We start from the raw sequence: 21,310 nt of genomic DNA, 5'->3' as shown, positions 1-21,310 counted from the left end.
CAGGTAGGCTGTATGCACAGATTTCCCCTCGTCCAGGTCCTTGGTGACTGTCTCAAAGAAGTCAGCCAGGTTTAACAGGCATGATCTCCCTCTGACAAATCCAAACTGAGTAGGGTCAAGTGTTTGGACAGTATCTATACCTTTGTTGATAAGGTCCATGATGATTCAAACCATGGCCTTGCAGATAAGGCTATTCAGGCTAACTGGTCTATAGTTCCTCGGGTCAGTGGAAGCACCACCTTTGTGCAAGGTAATAACGATGGCCATTTTCCATTCAGCTGGTATGAAGCCAGTGCTTAGACTATGATTGAAATGAGCACCCATTGGTGTTGCTAATTCTTGTTGAAGTCCATGAGGGACACATCCTGGGATATTCTCATGTCCCATAGATGCTGTGTTTTTGGCCTTAGAGAGGGCACTTACGACCTGCCTTAGTGATACAAGGTAGGGGACAGGTGGTAGGGATGTCATGGAGTACGTGTGGCAGGGACAGGGAAGTGAAGTTTTCACAGAACCTGTTGGCCAACAGGTTAGCTATGTCCACAGACTCGGTATCATTAACTACCAGTTTGGCACAAATCTGGGGCTAACCTTTTAGGTTATGGATGTAAACATAGAATGCCTTGGGGTTGTCCATTGTTGAGGAAGCTAATTTGAACTTGTAGTTTGCTTTGGAGGACTTCACAAGAAGCCTTATTTCCTCGTTTAAGCTGTGGAGGGAGTGTTTCCAGTTTAGGAGGGCTCGTTCCCTCTTTCTCTTAGACAGCAATTTCTTCCTCTTATTGTAAAGCCTGTTAATGGCATTTATCCACCAGGCAGTTTGCTCTTCCTTGAGGAGCTTGTTTTGGTCCTATTAGGTACAACCGAGTCAATGCACTTATACAGGTGTTTATATAAAGCACTGGTGTAGAGCTCAGCATAGTTGCCAGTTCCTTCTGAGGAAGGAGGTGCAATGACCTTTTTATACCATCCTGTAAGAGGTTGTAATCTGCTTTGGAGAAGTTTTTCTACTTTAATTGCTGCTGGGGGGGGCAGGTGTGATAGTTACTTCAAATGAGACCGATTTGTGGTCAGATCCCACCAAGGAGGACCTCAGAGTGGGGGTGCTACAGTGGTTCCCCATATTGGTAACTACCAGATCCATGATGCTGGCACCCCTTGTGGGAGTGTCAACCAGCTGATCCAGGGCACTGGTGTTAATGAAGTTGAGGAAGACAATGATGTAGGATTTTAGAAGACTAGATTACATTTTGATATAGAGGTGGTCAAGGATGATTTAGGAGAATAGAAGCAAAATAAAGAAATAAATCAGCCACAGAAATGGGTCATGGGTGCTACAGAAAATGGCATGAGGAATAGGCAAAAAGGCAAAAGAGATACACAAGAATGTGAGTCTAGCAGATGGAGCAAAATTATTGCCTACAAGTAGTAGAAAGGAAAAGGCAGACACAGGGGAGGGGGTGGAGGCATGGTACAAACAGGCTAGCAAATAGTCAAAAAGATGGTAAGGGCAGCAAACGTTAAAGTTGACAGGGAATTATCACAGAGGATCAAGAAGGGAAGCAAAGACTTTTCAGGTACACAGAAGAAAGAAAGAAGATATAGAACTGGTCAGTGTGAGAAAAAAATACAGGGGATCATAGAAAACTGGGGAAAAACTTTGTTACAGTCATCACAAATAAAATGAAAAGGCATGTGCAATGCTGACAGGGAGATATGACAGACTGGGTACAACACTGAAGAGACCCTAGGATAGACAGGTAGGAGGTTCCGGTGGAATAAATGCCCTTAGGTAGGATAAAGCACAAAAAACAGAAAGGCTGCTTCCCAGAGTCATCAGAAATTCTGTCCAGTGTGCTGGCTAACTTCCTGACAGAGATTATTAACACATGAATGACTGGTGCAGAAGTGCAGAGGATTGGAAGACAGAAAATTTGGCACCCCTGTGCGAGGGTAAGGAAGACAGAAAAATATACAGAAAAGCAGGCCTTTTGGCTTAATATAAATGGCAGGGAATGTCATGGAGAGACTCCTGAAAGGAAGACTGGTAGAGTTTCTAAAGGACAACAGCCAACATATGTTCATGGCCAGAAAGAGCTATCTGTCAAACATGTGTCAGTTTTATGTATGGGTAAGAGGTCAATTTGACAGAGGAGTACCAGAAGTATCAGTAAACACAATCTACCTAGACTTTGTCAAGGCCTTTGACTTAGACCTTCACAGAAGGCTGCCAGAAAAATCTTGAGTGAATGGGGAAAGATCAAAACTGAGGAAACTGACAGTTTCATGCTAAATAGTGGTACATAGACGGATTGTAGTGACAGGATTAATGCCAGAAATTAGAAAATTGACTAGTAGGGTACCATAAAGGTCTGCCCTGGGTTCAGTAATCCTGAATATATTTGCTTCAGGTATACCTCAGGGAAAAGTACAGTTGTGTACACTTACCATAAATGTAGATGTTCGAGTGTATTCACTGTTGCAGTCATTACATTTGGGTAATCTGCTGGCAGGTTGCCCTCAGTCGGCCTGAATAACAAAGTCTTGGGTCCTGCGTCAGTTGCTGTCTCCTCTTCCATGACGTCAGGTCGTCAGGGGTATAAAACATGCAGCCAACACCATTTTAATCAGTTTTTCTTGCCCCAGATGTCAGGTGCCCCCAAAATGGGGAGCAAAAAAATATACATATAAACTGTAAATATATAAAAGTACCTTAGAAACATAAAATTTACCTTCAACTAAAAGCAAATACACCATAAATGCTTTTGAGTATAGTGAAGGAAAGAGAAGATATAGAATGGGGGATGGCGGGTGGGTAACCCGGACTGCAACTGTGAATACACTCGAACATCTACATTTATGGTAAGTGTACACAACTGTACTATGTTCTTCGTGTTTCACTGTTGCAGTCATTACATTTGGGTAGAATCCCAAAGCTATGGATGGGAGGATGGAACTAAACAGCATTAGGAGAAGCTATAAGGCCCTGCAGGACTGCAGTGGCAAAGCCTGTCCTAGATTTAGAGGAGAGAGGTAAATGATAATGCTTTGTGAACGTATGAACAGAGCTCCAAGTAGCAGCTTCTAGAATGTCTTTGGTTGGGACCCTTCTGAGAAAAGCTGCTGAAGTTGAGGCAGCCCTGGTGGAATGGGATCTGATCCCCTTGGGCACAGGTTTACCATGGTGCAAATAGCAGAAACGAATGCAGTGGCCTATCCATTTAGAAAGAGTCTGCTTTGATATAGCCTTCCCCTCTGATCCTGCAGCAAATGCTACCAGTAGTTGCTCAGACTTTCTTAGAGATTTTGTTCTAAGTAGAATCTTAGTTGTCTGTGTACATCCAATGAATGCAGAATCCGGCTCCCCCTTGTTCTGCGGATTTGGAAAAAATGTTGGCAGGTGAATGGTCTGGTTAAGAGCCACACAGGATATCACTTTAGGCATAAAGGAAGGGTTGGTCCTGAGGGCCACCCTGTCCAGGCAAAATATAATGAAAGGCTCCACTGCCATGACAGCCTGCAGTTTTGAAACCCTTCTAGCCGAAGTGACTGCCAAAAGAAAAGCTGTCTTCCAAGATAGAAATTTTATATCACCAGTAGCTGCTGGTTCAAAAGGAGGCAGGGTGAGTTTTTCCAGCACAAAATTGAGGTCCCATGCAGGAGTTGGTGCTCTCCTGGGAGGCCTTACATTTTTGGCCCCTCTGAGATACTGTTTTAGCAGTGGATGAGAAAAGGGGGAGGCTCTGTGTTGTAATGAGCTGAGATGACAGAGGCATGGATTTGTATTGAAGAAAAAGATAGGCCCTTGTCAAGCATCTCAGTTAAGTATTGTAAAATCTGAGGAATATTGGGCTTTGCTGTGTCTATTCATTGTGCTTGGTTCCAAGCACATAATCTCTTCCATTTATCACCATAAGATTTCCTAGTACTAGGCCTTCTGGCTTCCAAAATGACATCCATCACAGGTTTACTGAAAGGTGTGGTTTGAATAATTAGTTGATTAGCCATGCTGCAAGATTCAGAGTTTGGAAGTGAGTGTGTAGAATTTGATAGTTCTGCTGAGACAGTAGATGAGGTGTTTGAGGCAAGTACCACGGAGGAAGGTGTGACATATTCCTTAGAAGCGGGTACCAGTGTTGGCGAGGCCAGTCCGGAGCAATTAGAATCATTTTTGTTTTTTCCTGTCTGACTTTTAGTAAGACCTTGGAGAGTAGAGGCAGAGGGGGAAAGGCATAGACTGATAGGTTTTTCCAGCTGAAGGATAGAGCATCCAATTTCCATGCTTTTTTGTGATGAGTCCTTGTGCAGAATTTGTCCAACTGACAGTTTTGGGGGGAGGCAAATAGATCTATGTCTGGGCTTCCCCATTTCTGTGTTAGCCTGCTGAAGATTTGTGGATCCAGTTTCCATTCGTGCAGGTCCATAAGATTTCTGCTTAGGTCGTCTGCCAGAATATTTTGCTTTCCTGGCAGGAATTGAGTTTGAAGATGTATTTGGCAAGTCAAGGCTCTGTTCCACAAGGTCATGGCTAGTCTGCAAAAGGGAGTAGGAATGGGTACCTCAGGAATTGAGCTTGAAGATGTATTTGGTAAGTCAAGGCTGTGTTCCACAAGACCATGGCAAGTCTGCAAAGAGGGTAGGAATCGGTACCCCACTGCTTGTTTATGTATCACATAACTGTGGTGTTGTCCATCTTTATCAGTAGTTGTCCTGGATGAAGTAAGTCCTTGAAGGCTGTCAGAACATTCTGAACAGCTAGCATTTCTTTCTGGTTGATATGCAGATGCATTTGGTTTGGGCTCCATTTTCCCTGAATGCATCTCCCTGCCAGGTGGGCCCCCCAAGCATAGTCTGATACGTCTGTAGTTAGGGTTTGGGTGGCAGGGGGTAAAGTGAATGACAGTCCCTTGTTTTGGTGACATGTCTGCCCACCAAAGAAACTCCTGTTGCAGGCAGGGAATGACAGGAATCATTGTTTCCAGGCAGTGACAATGTTGACTCCATAAACTTTTTAGGTACCATTGAAGTTTCCTCATATGCAGTCTCGCATATGGAATTAGAATGCAGGATGCCATGAACCCCAAAGCCTGCAGAATTTGTCTTGCAGATAACTGGGTTTTTGTTGCCATTTGTCTGAAGTATGTTGTCAATTGTATTTGTTTGTCTGGCGTGAGGTAAGCCATGTGGGCAGTTGTATTCAAGCTTGCACCCAGGAATGTAATTATTTGAGAGGGTACCAGTTGTGATTTCTTTATGTTTATGGTGTACCCTAAGCATGCTAGAAGCCTTTTTACAAACACCAGATGTTGAAGAAGAGTGTCCTTGTCCTCTGCCTGAATGAGACAATCGTCCAGATAAGGATAAATTTGAATGTTTCTTTGTCTGCAGAATGCAATTACTGGTGCCAGGCACTTTGTAAAGACCCTGGGCGCAAGTAGGTAAGCCAAAGGGCAGTGCAGAAAATTGGTAATGCAAAAAATCTGCTTTGAAGCGGAGGTATCTTCTGCAAGATTCCCTTATTGGGATATGCAGGTCTAGAGTTACTAACCAAGCATTCTTGCCTAGCATAGGCAGTAGCTGTTGTAAAGTCAACATTTTGAATTTTGGAACGTCCAGGAACGTGTTCAGAATTGATAAGTCAAGTATTGGACACCATGAATTGTCTTTTCTGGGTACCAAGAAAAGTCTTGAATAAAATCCTTGTCCTTTTTCCCTTTATGGTACTGGCTGAATAGCCCCCATATCCATAAGGGACATGACTTTTTTCTGGACCTCTGCCCACTGGTTTTGAGGCAGATCCGGCCATCCGTTTGGAATTGGCAAAGTATGGAAATTAAATCTGTACCCCTGGGATACTATGTTTAATACCCACTTGTCCTGGGTAATTAACTGCCAATTTTGAGCATGAAGTACTAGTTTTCCCCCCCAAGGGGGCTGCCAAAAGGTAAGTGCTTGGAGATGGTAGAGGAAAGTCATTGAGACTGCTTACTGTAGGGTTGTGCTTTGTTACCTCCAGATTTGGAGGTGGAGGCACCCCATTGCTTTGACCTGTAAGATCCCTGTGATTGATGATATCTATAGCCTTTTGAGCACCTGGGTTTGCCCTGAGTGGCTCTATTGGACACAGGAAAGGACTAATTTTTAGTAGGCCAGTGCCTACTGAACCTGTGTGGCGGCACTTGCAAGAAATCTTTTACAGTTTGCATAGATTTAGCTTGGTCTTCCATTTTCTTTAAAACCTCTTCTGCCTTACTACCAAACAGAGTATCATGCTGCAAAGGGTCATCCAACAATTTAGCTTTAACATGATCAAGCAGATTTTGCTCCTTGAGGCAGGCATGCCTTCTTATCACAGATCCAGTAACGGCAGCCCTACAAGAGGCCTCCAAGGAATCAAAACCACATTGCAAAGTATGCTTTCCAACCTGTTCTGCTGAATGCAATAAATCCTGTAACTCTATTTTCCACACAATCAGAAATCAACTTCATTTTCTGTTTCAGTAAGCCCATAACATGCTGTTGATATTTAAGCATATGAAACTGGCAGTTTAAAGCCCTGATTGCCAAGGTTGCAGACGTATAAACCTTCTTACTCCATCAGAAGGGGTAGGATTTTTGGCTGTAGAAGGCTTAACACTCCCTTTGGACCCTGAGAAATAGTCTCAGGATCAGCAGCAGGATTTCTGAAAAGAAATTTGTGGGAGTCAGGAACTCTAATATCTGTCCGGCTTACTAGGAGCCGAGGCAGGGAATCAGGAGCCATGCTTGATTCCGAGAACACATCATCAACAATGTCTAAAAGAGGAGGTATTGCCAAAGGCCTATGCTGAGGAAGAAGGAAATCTCTAAGCCTCTTTTTTGATTCAGAGAAGTCCTGACTCACCCCAGTGAAAATGTTCCCTTAAAGTATGCAAAGTCTCTCCAAAAGAGTAATCCTCAGGAGGAGATGCAGATGGAATGGATTCCTCTGCATCAGAATCCTCATAAGGTGTGTGTGTGTGTGGGGGGGGGGGGGGCCTGATCAAAGTAATTAAATCCTCAGCCATTTTGATAATTTGTTTTTTAGGCATAGGGGCCTGAGCATGTGGCTCATGCATCTTTTTTTAGACATAGAAGTTGTTTTTGTTGATGGCGTCAGTTTAATATAAAAATGTTGAGGCCTGAAAACACCCTCAAAAGCCGGTGCCTGCTTAGCGGCTCCGGACTCATCCAAGGGAGAGACATCCGCGGGTTCAATACTTTGTGAACCTCACAGCATATCGGACTCTGAATGGGTCTCGGTAGAGGCCTGAAACTCAAAAGTAATGGGTATCAGGGGCTGCGAAAGCACCTCACTGAGTACCGGTGAACAGGCGACTGGCTTAGGAGAAGCTTCATCGTCAGTTTTGGACCTCGACGGTCCTTCTTTTTCCTTGCGTTTTTTGTGAACTCCGGTTGTCGGCTTGCTAACCGACGACATTTTAGGGTAGTTAAATCTTGAACCAAAATATTTAGAGGCAAAAATATACAGACGCTTAATAGTGCATTGGTTAAATTTAGCACAAAACAGACAGCAAGGCACGCTGTGATCAGGGCCTAGGGCAAGGAATACAGTACAACAGGAAATCCTTATAAGGTATTTGCTTCCCACAAGTAATGCAATTATTAACTTTTACTGACATCAGTAAGGAGCAAGAAAAAGTTTCCCCAACGGGGTACTTAGCTTTAGTTTGAAGACTTCGGTTCTGAAACTCAAAAATGAAAATTTCAGGAGTTGGCCGACCGGCACTTGCGAACTGCTTCTGCTTTGGGCACTGCGCGACAAGAAAGACTGATTAAAATGGCGTCGGCTGCATGTTTTATACCCCTGACAACCTGATGTCATGGAAGAGGAGACAGCAACTAACGCAGGACCCAAGACTTTGTTATTCAGGCTGACTGAGGGCAACCTGCCAGCAGATTCCCCAAATGTAATGACTGCAACAGTGAAACGAAGATCATCAGATTTGATCTCTTTTATTTTAACCCCCCCCCCCCCCACATGACCACCATCAGGCAACCCCTCCGCGCACCCAACTGTCACATTGTGCTCTTATGTACAGGTGAGAGCAGGATCCACTGACCATGGTGACAGTCCCATGGCCAATTCACTCCTTACTTAGGACGAAAGCCTCACAAGTCGATTCACTCCTTCCAGAAGGTGAGAGAGAGATGTAGAGGATCAGGCCACCCCATGTTTATGCAGGCCCTTCTCAAACACCTAACCCCTTCTTATAGAGGAAAGATTAAAGACTACACTCACCCTGCTTACAGACTGTTCCTGCATCTATCATCCGGAAAGCGCTTCAGAAGCATACGTTGCAGAACTACGAGATTCAGGAACAGGTTCTTCCCTAATGTCATTAGGATGCTGAACTCATAGGTTCATAGGTTGGTACTAGGCTATCAGCCCTACGGCCTATACAAGCCTAGCCATAACAATTCCCTGGCTATTTCTTCCCACATTATTTACTTTCCTGGACCCCTGTCTAGCAGGGCGACTGACGTGATCCCTGGGGTGAATTTCCTCGAGTAACCACTACACTCCATGATGTCCAACTGGGTCAGTATAAACTGTCTCAAACTGAGCACGGACCTGGTTATGAGTCTCACTTAATATTTAGTGCAATATTCACCATGACTGTAATTTACAGGCCATCTAGAGCAGTAGCAATGCAGTAAAATATCTCTTCTTTCAATGTAATACATGCAAATTCGTAAATTAACCATTGTGAAATACCCTAAGATCCCTAGTGCAATAATTTAATGCTCACAGTGCAATACTCAAATGTCTCTCTCTGTGCAAGGATCAATGCAATGTCAAAGTACCTGTGCAATACTAAAGTCTAATTTAAGTAAGTGTTCAGTTTTAAAAGTGTTAAAATGTGTTTCTACTTATGTGCAATATTACTCTGTCTACCTGCATGTCCGTAATGTAATAGCTAGGTGTTATATGTGCAAATGGCCTGTGAAAATAGTCTACAGTGGATATAAAAAGTTTACACACCCCTGTTAAAATACCAGGTTTTTGTGATATAAAAAAACAATACCACAATAAATCATTTCAAAACTTTTCCCATCTTTAATGTGACCTATAACCTGTACAATTCAAATGAAAAACAAATTTGTTCTGGGAAAAAATATAAAAAATAAAAAATGTACAATATGCTGGTTGCATAAGTGTGCACACCCTTAAACTAATACTTTGTTGAAGCACCTTTTGATTTAATTATAGCATTTAGTCTTCTTGGGTACACATCTGCCATCAATTAAGAGACTCTGATTAACCGCAAATAAAGTTCAGCTGTCCTAGTAGGATTTTCCTGACATTTACTCAGTTGCCTGTGTACAGCAAAAGCCATGGTTCGCAGAGAGCTTAGAAAGCATCAAAGGGATCTCATTATTGAAAGGTATCAGTCAGGAGAAGGGTACAGAAAAATTTCCACAGCATTGGATATACTACGGAACACAGTGAAGACAGTCATGAAAAAGTGGAGAAAATATGGAACAACGGTGACATTACAAAGAACTGTACGTCCCCCCAAAATTGATGAAAAGACAAGACAAAAACTGGTCAGGGAGGCTGCCAAGAGACCTACAGCAACACTGAAGGAGCTGCAGGAATTTCTGGCAAGTACTGGTTGTGTACTACATGTGACAATCTCCCATAGTTTCCATATGTCTGGACTATGAGGTAGTGTTGCAAGACAGAAGCCTTTTCATACACAGAAAAACATCCAGGCCTGGCTAAAATTTGAAAAACAATACATCAAGTTTCCCAAAAGCATGTGGGAAAATGTGTTATGGTTTGATGAGACCAAGGCTGAACTTTCTGGCGCAAAACACTTCGCATCACCAAAAGAACACCATCTGCACTGTGAAGCATGGTGGTAGCAGTATCGTGCTTTGGGGTTGCTTTTCTTCAGCTGGAAGTGGGGCTTCTGTCAAGGTGGAGGGAATTATGAACAGTTCCAAATGCCAGTTACTTTTGTCCCAAAACCTTCAGGCGTCTGCTAGAAAGCTGAAGATGAAGAGGGATTTCACCTTTCAACAGGACGACTCCTCCAAGAATACATCCAAATCAACAAAGGAATGGCTTCACCAGAAGAAAATGAAAGTTTTGGAATGGGCGAGCCAAAGTCCAGACCTAAATCCAATAGAAAATCTGTGCGGTGACCTGAAGAGGGCTGTGCACAAGAGATGCCCTCACAATCTGACAGATTTGGAGCGCTTTTACAAGGAAGATTGGGCAAATATTGCTAAGTCAAGATGTGCCATGCTGAGAGACTCCTACCCAGTACGACTGAATGTTGTAATTAAATCAAAAGGTGCTTCAATAAAGTATTAGTTTAAGGGTGTGCACACTTATGCAACCAGCGTATTGTACATTTTTTATATTTTTCCCCTAACAGATTTGTTTTTCAATTGAACTGTACATGTTCTAGGTCACATTAAAGGTGGGAAAAGTTTTGAAATGATTTACTGTGGTCTCACTTTTTTATATCACAAAAACCTGGCATTTTAACAGGGGTGTGTAAACGTTTTATATCCACTGTATATGTTGTCTGCACATTGAGTCTGGAGACATGGAATTTCGTTCAGTTTTTGCACTTCTGTGATTTCTGAATGACAATAAAGTTTACTTTGACTTAGAGGCTGGAGGATTCAATAAATGCTGCTGCTATAGGAGGTTGAATGAAAGCTCCTGCACATATGTGCAAGCCTTCCTGGCTTGTGTGTGTCATACAGTCGCACTAATTCAACAGATGCACTCTACAATCTCTCAACACTCCTGCTGGGGTCAGCAGTACAATGGGTCACACAGATTCCTTCCACCCAGCATGGGCAAGCTGCCATTGTCAGTTCATTTCCACCCAATCCAACTTATTCACTACTTACTCCACTTGAACACAGGTCACAGTCAGGGCTTTATCCCTCTTTGCCACATGACAGGACTTAAGATCAGCGCCCTTTCTGATAGGTCAAAATATGTGCAGCAGTGGGGAGGGGGTTACTTATAAAGGATGTGAAAAAGCTGAACAAGTGATCAGAAAGGTATCAGTTGAGGCTCAGTGTAAACAAATATAAAGTACTGCACAAAGACCACAACAACCCTGGGTTTGCCATGTCAGCTGGGGGAGTTGAATCGATGGGCAAAAAAACAGGAAAAATATTTGACAGCGTTTGATCAGTCCTGGAGTGGACCATTAGCAGCAGTGTAAGAGGTCAGTAATGACAGAACACAGAATGTTTGGGTTTATCCTTAGATCAAAAGATTCCATAAACAAAGAGAATATTTCTACTGCATCACTTAGTAGACCTCATCTTGAATACTGTGCACGGTTATGTGAGCTATACAAGGAAAAGGACATCAGACTGCTATAAGATATCCAGGAAAAGCTACCAGAAAGATCTGTGAGATGTACAAGACAGAATATGGCCAGTAGTTATAGGAGCTAGAGCTCTTCTCTCGAGACAACAGTGGAGGACATTATACTGTTCGTAAGATGACATAAGGGAAACATGAAGTGATCATTCTGAAAAAGAATGAAAGACAGGAAAGGAGGGAGAACAGGCAAGAAGATGGCACAGACTAACTATTCCAAGTATCTCCAAAAGTACTTTCTTGATAAAGATGTTTCTGGACCCATGGAATGGCCCACCAGATTGGGTATTAAAGAGGACAAGAGGGGAGGTAAAATGCTATAAGTACTTAAAAGGGCAGACTAAACAGAAGTATTATTCCCCTTCTGCTTTTAAACTTATGTAAGAGCTGAAATCTCTGGCACAGCATGCAATGCAAGAAGCATCTGCACAGACTTACAATAACCAAGATCAAAGTATCTGATCACTGCCTTAAAAAGGCAACAGAAAGGAGAACACAATTCAGAATAAATTTAAAAGGGAAACTTATTCTAAGTCATTTAATGTATAATGAAAGAACAGAACATGTCAACCTCTGGCAAATTCAAATGATAGAGATTGACCAAAATTATCAACCCCCCTCCCTGTAAAATTGCAACTTATACTGAACATAAATGGCTAAGGTGAGGAATGCAAGAGGACTCCGCATGCTGCCTTAAACCCATTCTGCATCATGACCAAAAGAAGGCCATTAGGAATGGGAGTGAATAGACCCAAGTGAAAATGTATCAAGTACACAAGCACAAGACAGACATGATTCTTGTGAGATTAAACAGAATAATTTAAACCTTCATTCAACTCAGTACACAGGAGTACAATTAGCAGGAGCATTAATGGTAAGTATCTTAGAGCAATACTCTGCAGCAGGGCTAGCCAACTTTGGTGGTGTAAAACTTAGCTCTAGATGACTGTTGCTGTTGGAGTGACACCCCAAACTCATGTGCAAAAATGGAAAAAAGGACTTGTGCATTGATGGATCTCAGAACAATACTGGAACACCTGAATAGCAATATACTGCCCTCATACATCTCAAATGCCTGATATTTTGCCTCATATTTTGGTGTGTCCCTAATAAAAGGTTTAGTTTATTGACAAATCATTGTAGATTGAAGTCATTAAATGATGACAAGAGTTGAGTTTCAGACTTCATGTCTTTCAGAAAATGCATGCTAACACAAAACCTGTTATTCTAGCTACTTTCTAAGTTTATGAGAGCAATATTTAAAAATCTGTCCCTGATTTTGAGTCTTTGCATCCCCCAATTATCTTTGGCTTTGTCCAGACGTCTTGCGCTTAGAGGTTGAGAGGTATGACTGTCGTAAAAGTAGGACTGTAAAGGTTGAATCTTATACACACAAATTCTAATCAAAGCAAATCAGTCACTGAAGTTGTTTTCCTTACAGTACCTTCTTCTGGGAGTGCAGTTCTTTGTTTTTCTTTCTTTTCTACACATGATATAAAGACTCCAGTTGGTGCCCATTCCAAATAAAGAGGTACATGATGAAACTATAAAAATTCCAAAAGGTAAAATTAGAGTTGCTCTTTGCTGTCAAGTTTTAAATGCAAACAACAATAAACATATAAATGCATAGACAGTTTTGATAAAGGTTTGACTGCAAGATCTTAGTAAACTAAGACAACAAACTAAAACTAGTCATAAATGGAGCCATTCACCAGCAAAACATCTCATCCTCTTGTCCCTCAGTCAATATCCATCACTCAAAGTGTACACAATCATTAACTCTCAAAAAACTAACATATTAAAAAGCCAGACGCACAATAACTTTGCATTTAAAAGTGATATTATTAACCAATCAGCCCATCAACCAACCAATCAATCAACCACATGAATCAACCACATGAAGATCATGAAAGCCAGACTTGATCTAAATGGATAGGACAACTTTTAGGCTAAGTTCAGAGTAGTCGCTATATCAATCTGCTGTGAAATCTTAATTACATCAGATTAAGCAAACTTCACATGGATTAAACATCAACATAAAAAGGAGTGCCTTCCCAGATTCAGACATGTTCCTGTCCTGTGTACAATGAATGGTTAATTGTCTCTGCCTATAGTAAAAGATTAACCACAGTAAGCTAAGATACTCTGTCAAGATAAGGCAACAGAGCATCTACAGGTCCACTTTCTACATCCTGGGTTTTGACAAAAAGAGCGTACGGTTTACAGCCATTACAATCTGGTGCTGGGTTCCATTTTCTGTCCAGATCAAGTACTAGAAAGGAAATTACTTTGTCTTTTAACAGTTTTGTTTGTTCTTCTTTTGGCTTTTCCCGGTTAGGGGTCGCCACAGAGGAACTCCGGTCCGCTAATGGTTGGCAGTAGATTTTTACGGTGCCGAGGCGCCAGCCCGACACCCAACCTTCAACGAAGGCATGTCCATTCACGCATGTCTTTCAAACGCCACTCGACCGCGGGGAGGACATGCAGACTCCACACAGAAGGCGCTCCAGCCGAGAATCGAAAACTCCAAATTCTCAGAATCGCTTCCTTGGACTTCACATCTGGTTACTGCTTTTAAAAAAACAAAAGGCAGCTTATCTTCAGACCAGTTCTATTTAATAAGACTAACAAACATTACAGGAAGGTTTGAATGAAATTGTGGTTTACCTTCATAAGGTCGTGATGTCGTCGTATGACGCTCCGATGTGTGAAAATACAATGGCAAGATTTGTAAATGTGGAAAAAGAGAAGTGTGAATTCAAATGAGCTAATGTCAGTGTACATTCACTCACGTGACTACGGCAGTCCAAGTGCAGATCGCACTACAGTGGGTATCGGGACATGTACCCCTTCCCTCACTGTAATACAATTTTGGCATTAGTACAATAAATTAACAGGGGGTGTGGGGGGGCTAGCCCCCCTGCATAACGGTGTTTGAAACATCCGGAAATGTCAGTTGTTTCTAACACATTCGACATTTCCGGATTGTGGAATTTGTAGTGTAGCACTTTCGCTGTTTTAAGCAGTTGAAAGTGCAGTTTCCGATGTTTTGAGTCAATATTTGACCGGTTGCATATTGTATTTGTGACCTTATAGAGGTAACTGAAATTATAGATGCCTTTATAACTGCAACACTACATTTTTCTTGCCCAAACTATGCTATGCGTAGGCATTCTGAAGCCAATACTGACTTTGTTCTTCTCAGTACAGGGTATTTCTGTGTACAAAACATGTTATACACCAAGCTACAAGAGTTAATGATATTGTATAATGTGTGCACAATTCTGTTTAACACAGGGCGCACATAGATTTTATGCAGAGCTAGCAATATGGCAGATGCAAAACACATTGAGAAAAAATGGTAGACAAGCTGAAGATAATTAAGTTTTACTGTGTGAAGCCAAATGATAGCTGAATTTAGATCCATTTAATATATAAAGTTTAAAAAAAGCATATTTTCATATCACATATGCAGGTGATAATGTCCTTTTAGCTTTAAATGCTTAATCTAATGAGTACAATGGAGCAATTCAATGACTGTAAAGTGTGTGGAATCAAAATCAGCACCTCCAAACCAAACATCTTGGTTCCCTCCTCAGCAAATGAGAGAGAGCAGTTGTATCTTGTTTTCTTCCTTTTTTTTTTTTGCTAAATTGTTTTCATTCCATACCTGCATACTATCACACTACTACTGCAGCCAATATCATCTGCATGTTCTCCCTCACAGGCCAAGAGCACAGCCATGGTGTGGCATCATTCAGGCAGCTATCTAAAGGAGGTGACAACCCCACTGACTTCAAAAGACCCAAGCGTTGGGCAAGAAATGGGATATTGTTAGGGCTTCTTATCTGCTTCCATAAGTGACATGACTCCCAAAAATCTAGCGCAGATACCTCCCAAACCATTTCTAACTGCAACCACAGATTATAGGCAGATTGTACTTCTCAAGACGTACCCCACCCCAAGAGATGATCAGGCTCTGCCTCATCATGTCATTCCCTCCCTCCTAAGAGCATCACCATCTCCCTAGTTATTAATCGATCCATGGTTATTTAGATCACAGTCAGGGCTTCATCCCTGTATGTCTCTGACCTGGGTGAAGGTTTACTATCTTGGGGTCTTATTAATAAGCACGGGTAAAAGGGCTATGGAGTCTGACAATGGAAGGTAGTAATGTAGGTGATTTAGTAGACTATGGTGATGAAGCAAGACCTGAGTCAAAGGATGAAGCTTTCAGTTTATTAGTCAGTGCCACTTCACCATCCTCATCTGTAGGCATGAACTCTGGGTACTGACTGAAAGAATAATATCACAGATACAAGCAAAAGAAATGAGGTTCCACTGCAGGGTAGCTGGGCTCATTGCCCTTGACAGACAATAGAAAGTACAGTTGTGTACACCTGCCATAAATGTAGATGTCCAAGTGTATTCACTGTTGCAGTCATCACACTTGGGTTATCCTGCCAGGGGTAGCCCTCAGTCGGCCCGAATACCTGAGGCTTAGTATTTCAGCATCGGTTGCTGTCACTCCAGGACTGACGTCAGGTTGTCAGTGGTATAAAAACAGGCAGCCAACGCCATTACATCAGTTTTTCTTGCCCCAAATGTCAGGAGCCCCCAATAGGGAGCTAAATTATGGTGGATTAACATCACCAGTAGAAAGTAAATACCAATAGCCCTGTAAGGTTGAGGAAGAGAGATGCAGAGAAAGAGAAAGACAAGGGGGCTGGAGGGTGGGAAACCAGGACTGCAACAGTGAATACACTCGAACATCTATACTTATGGTAAGTGTACACAACTGTTCTATGTTCTTCGTTTCACTGTTGCAGTCATCACACGGGTTGATTCCCAAAGCTGAGGAATGGGTGGAGGCAGTCAAGAAGAGTTGGGACTGGTTTGTATGCCCTGCAGGACTGCAGCTGCAAAGCCTGCCCTAGATTTAGAAAAGATAGGCAGGTGGTAATGCTTGGTGAAGGTATGAACAGAACTCCATGTTGCAGCTTCCAGGATGTCCCTCGGAGAAAGGCTGTAGAGGATGAAGTTGCCTTGGTAGAATGTGTTCTGACCCCTGTGGGGGTTGTTTCCCATGGTGTTTGTAACCGAAATGGATGCAGTGTGCTATCCATTTGGAGATGGTTTGTTTTGATATGGCTTTGCCCTCTGCCCCTGGTGCCAAGCTGACTAGTAACTGGTCAGATTTCCTAAAGGGCTTAGTCCTATCCAGGTAGAATCCGTGCTGTCTGTGTACATCTAGAGAGTGCAGGATCCTTTCCCCCTTATTTTGAGGTTTACGGAAAAATGGGGGCAAATGAACAGATTGGTTGAGAGCCACACTGGACACCACTTTAGGCATGAAAGTTGGGTTAGTCCTGATCGAGACCCTGTCAGCATGAAAAATGATGAAAGGTTCCACAGCCATAAGTGCTTGTAGCTCAGACACTCTTCTAGCTGAAGTGATGGCCAGAAGCAAGGCTGTTTTCCGAGAGAGGAATTTTAACTCTGCTGAAGCTGCAGGCTCAAAGGGGGGGGGGTGCATGAGCTTTTCCAACACAAAGTTAAGGTCCCAAGCAGGGGTAGGGGCTCTTCTTGGTGGCTTTAAGTTGTTAGCCCCTCTCAGGAACTGTTTGATGAGAGGGTGTAAGAAGAGAGGTGGCTCAGTGCTGTAATGTGCAGAGGTGGCAGAGGCATGGATTTTAATGGAAGAGAAGGATAGGCCCCTGTGAAGTAGTTCTGCTAGGTAATCCATGATGAGAGGTAAAGAGGGCAGTGCTGGGTCAGCTCCTTTAGTCTGGATCCAAGAACAATACCTTTTTCCACTTGTCAGCAGAGGATTTTCTAGTCCTGGTTCGTCTGGCTTCACGTATGACATCCAGGACCGGTTTGCTTAGGCTGGCCACTGAAAGAGAAGTCAAGGAATAAGCCAAGCTGCTAGGTTCAGGGTCTGCAACTGTGGCTGCAAGAACTTTCCCCTCCTGCTGAGTGAGGAGAGTTGTAATCTGGGGGGAGGTGCCATGGAGGCAATGGGGACAGACTGCGCAGTAGTGGGTACCAGTGTTGCCATGGCCAGTCTGGGGCAATCAGGACTGCCATTGGTCTTTCCTCCCTTATTTTGAGTAATACTCTGGTAAAAAGAGGTAGAGGGGGAAATGCATATTGACAGGTTTGCCCACTGGAAGGATGGGGCGTCCACTTTCCAGGCCTTGCTGCAAGGTTCCCTGGTGCAGAATTTGCTGAGCTGGTGGTTGTAGGGGGAGGTAAATAGGTCCACCTTTGATGTACCCCTTTTTTGGGGTCACAAGGCTGAAGGTGTTGCAGTTTAATTACGACTCATGTGAGTCTAGGAGATTTCTGCTTAAGTTGTCTGCCACAGAGTTTTGGTTGCCTGGCAGGAATTGAGCGTGCAGGTGAATACGCATGGCTGAGGCTATGTTCCAAATGGTCATGGCTAGCCTGCAGAGTGTGTTCCCCCCTGCTTGTTGCTATACCACATTACTGTGGTGTTGTCAGTTTTGATTAGTAGAGGCCCAGAGAGAGCAGGGATCAGAAAGCTGTCAGAGCATGCTGAACAGCTAGCATCTCTTTTTGGTTGATGTGTAGATGAATTTGGTTTGGGCTCCAGTGGCCCTGAATGCACCTAACGTCCAGGTGAGCACCCCAGGCATAGTCTGATGCTTCTGTGGTTAGGGTCTGGGTGGCACGGGGTTGTGGAAAGGGAAGTCCCTTGTTGTGGTTGCATGTTGCTGCCCACCAAAGAAAATCTTTCTTTAGACAAGGTATCATAGGTATAATAGTTTCCAGGTCTTGAGAATGTTGACACCAAAGGCTTTTTAAGTACCACTGAAGTTTCTTCATATGCAGTCTGGCATATGGAATTAGTAGAATGCAGAAGGCCATGAACCCTACAGCTTGCAGGATTTTCCTTGCGGATAACTGGGTGCTGGTGGCCAGTTGAGAGAAGCAGTCTGTCAGATAGGCTTGTTTTTCTGGAGTTAGAAATGCCATCTGGGATGCTGTGTCCAGGCTTGCTCCCAGGAATACAATTTTTTGACTGGGGACTAGTTTGGATTTCTTTTCATTGATAGTGTACCCCAGTGAGGTTAGTAGGTCCTTTACAAATGTCAGGTGCTGTAACAGCTTTTCCTGACTGTCTGCCTGAATCAGGCAGTCATCCAAGTATGGGTAAATTTGAATATGTCTTTGTCTGCAAAAAGCAATGGCTGGAGCCAGGCATTTTGTGAAAACTCTGGGAGCAGTGGATAAGCCAAAAGGAAGTGCAGAGAACTGATAATGCATAGATCCTGCCCTGAAACACAGATATTTTCTGCAGGAATCTCTGATTGGGATATGCAGATAGGCCTCTTTGAGGTCTAGAGTGGCTAACCAGGTATCTTTGGACAGCAACAGGGAGAAGCTACTGCAGTGTGAGCATTTTTAATTATGGTACCACCAGGAAGGTGTTGGGAATAGACAGATCTAAAATTGAGTGCCAGGTGCCCTCTTTTCTGGGTACCAGAAAAAGTCTGGAATAGAAACCTTGGCCTATCTGATCTGCAGGGACAGGCTGAATTGCCCTCATGGAGAGCAGGGAATGAACTTGGTTTTATGCATCTGCCCACTGGTTTGGAGGAAGATCTGGGAATCCCTTTGGGGTTGGCAGCATGTGGAAATAAAATTTGTACCCCTGGGACACTATGTTGAGGACCCATCTATCGTTGGTGATAGAGGCACAGTTTTTTGCATGGAAGGCAAGTTTTCCTCCTAGGGGCACGGGCAGATGGGCAGAGGTGAGAGGAGGAGTTGAGAAGTCATTGTGAATTCTTTCCATACGGGGGTGGCTTGGCACTACCTGGTTTAGAAGTGGAGGTATACTCCATTGCTTAGATCTCTGCATACCCTGAGACTGTTGTCTGGGGTGTCTGTTTCCCCTAGGTCTAGTCTGAGGTGGCCTTGACGGGGCTGGAAAGGACCAATGTTTTCAGGGGCAATGCCTACTGAAGCTGAACTTGCAAACAGTCTGTCTGCATAGACTTAGCTTTTTCTTCCATCTTTTTTACAACCTCCTCTGCTTTGGTGCCAAACAGATTGTCTTTGTTCAGTAGTGCATCCAATAATTTTGATTTGACATGATCTGGCAAGGTCTGTTCCTTAAGACAAGCATGCTTTCTATGTAAAGAACCTGTGACTGCTGCCCTGCAGGATGCTTCTAGGGCTTCAAACCCACATTGCAGGGTATGCTTACTGATTTGGCTTGCAGAATGCATAAGTTCCTGTAAATCTTTATTTTCTGCACAGTCAGGGAAGGTAAATAATTTTTGTTTAATGAGTTCCATGGTATGTTGCTGGTATTTCAGCATGTGGAACTGACAATTTAATGCTCTAATGGCAAGAGTTGCAGAGGTATATACTTTTTTACCCCATCTGTCTAATGTTCGAAAAACCCTGTCCAAGGGGGTGGGATTCTTAGCTGTGGTTGCTTTTATTCCTTTAGGCCCTTGGGAGATGACATCTGGGTCAGCAGTAGGATTCTTGAAAAGAAATTTGTGTGAGTCAGGGACTCTAATACCTGTCATGTTTCCTGGGAGCAGGAGGTAAAGTATCAGGAGTTAGACTGGATTCCATAAAGACATCATCCACAACATCCAGAACAGGAGGGATAGCTAAGGGTCTGTGTGTTGTGGTAAATCTAAAAATTCCCCGAGTCTCTTTTTGGACTGAGGATAATCCTGGCATTCCCGATGGAAGTGCTCTCTCAAAGTATGTAGGGTTTCACCGAAAGAAAAATCCTCTGGAGGAGAGGCAGAAGGAATGGATTCCTCTGCATCTGAATCCTCATAAGCAGATAAGGGAATGTCTTCATAATCAGAAACCTCAGAGTCGTCGGACTCTTGGTCAGATAAAGCTGCTGGGGATAAGTCTCTCTTTCTTTTAGCAGGAGAAAGCTGGCTTCCCCTAATCAGCATGATAAGGTCTTCTGCCATTTTAAGCATCTGTGATTGTGGCAAGGAAGCAGGCGCATGAGTTTGGGTCGTCTGTGTTTTAGGCGTAGCTCATACTCTGGGCCTTAGAAACTCGGTAGTTTTAGAAAGAACTGAAGATGCGAAAGAAGTAGTCAGTTTGTGCCAAATATCGGTAGTGTGAAGAACTTTCTCAAAAGCCGGTGCCTGCACAGCGGCTCTGGACCCATCCAAGGTAGAGACATCCGCAGGTTCCGTAATCAAAGAAGACTCTCGTGGCATACCGAACTCCGAACGGGTCTCTGTAGCGGCCTGCAAATCCATCGATGTGGGCATCAGGGGCTGCAAAAGCACCTCACTGAGTACCGGCGAACTGGCGACTAGCTTAACGGAAGCGTTGTCAGCAGTTTTGGACCTGTGTGGTCTGTCTCAGTCTTTATCCTTACGTTTTTCAAAAGATTGGAAGTCGGATGGCTTACCAAAGCCATTTCGGAATACGGAGATCGAGAGCGAAAGTATTTAGCTACAATAAGGGCCCAATGACGAATAGTTTGGGCATTGAACAAAGCACAAAACCAGCAGCGAGTGACGTCGTGGTCTGGGCCTAAACAGGTGACCCAGTAAGAATGAAAATTTCAGTGTGGTATTTGCTTTCCACAGGCGAGACAATTGTTAACTTTTTCTGACATCGTTTAGAGCAAGAAAAAAAGATTCCCAACAGGGTACTTAGCTTTAGAAGACTTTAGTTTCAGAAACAAAAACTCTGGTAGCGGCCAACCGGCATTCATGCGAACTGCTTCTGCTTCGGGCTCCTCAGCAAAAAAGACTGATGTAATGGCGTCGGCTGCCTGTTTTTATACCACTGACGACCTGAGGTCAGTCCTGGAATGACAGCAACTGATGCAGAAATACTAAGCCTCTGGTATTCGGGCAGACTGAGGGCTATCCCTGG

The 21,310-nt window shown here is 43.3% G+C and overlaps 1 protein-coding gene across 1 annotated transcript in view; it reads right to left on the bottom strand.

Annotated features, from left to right (window-relative positions):
• Nucleotides 1–21,310, bottom strand: part of RBM19 (RNA binding motif protein 19) — a 1,836,515-nt gene that overhangs the window by 699,721 nt on the left and 1,115,484 nt on the right. The window contains exon 14 of the mRNA XM_044054094.1: nucleotides 12,849–12,948. Coding sequence (XP_043910029.1) covers nucleotides 12,849–12,948 — 100 coding nt within the window. The remainder of the gene's footprint in view (nucleotides 1–12,848; nucleotides 12,949–21,310) is intronic.

This window comes from Protopterus annectens, chromosome 13.part0 (genome assembly GCF_019279795.1).
Source record: "Protopterus annectens isolate FY-2018-M chromosome 13.part0, PAN1.0, whole genome shotgun sequence".
Classification (NCBI taxonomy): Eukaryota; Metazoa; Chordata; order Ceratodontiformes; family Protopteridae; genus Protopterus; species Protopterus annectens.
The sequence above is the reverse complement of the archived record's forward strand: the minus strand, read 5'-3'. Positions and strand labels throughout refer to the sequence as shown.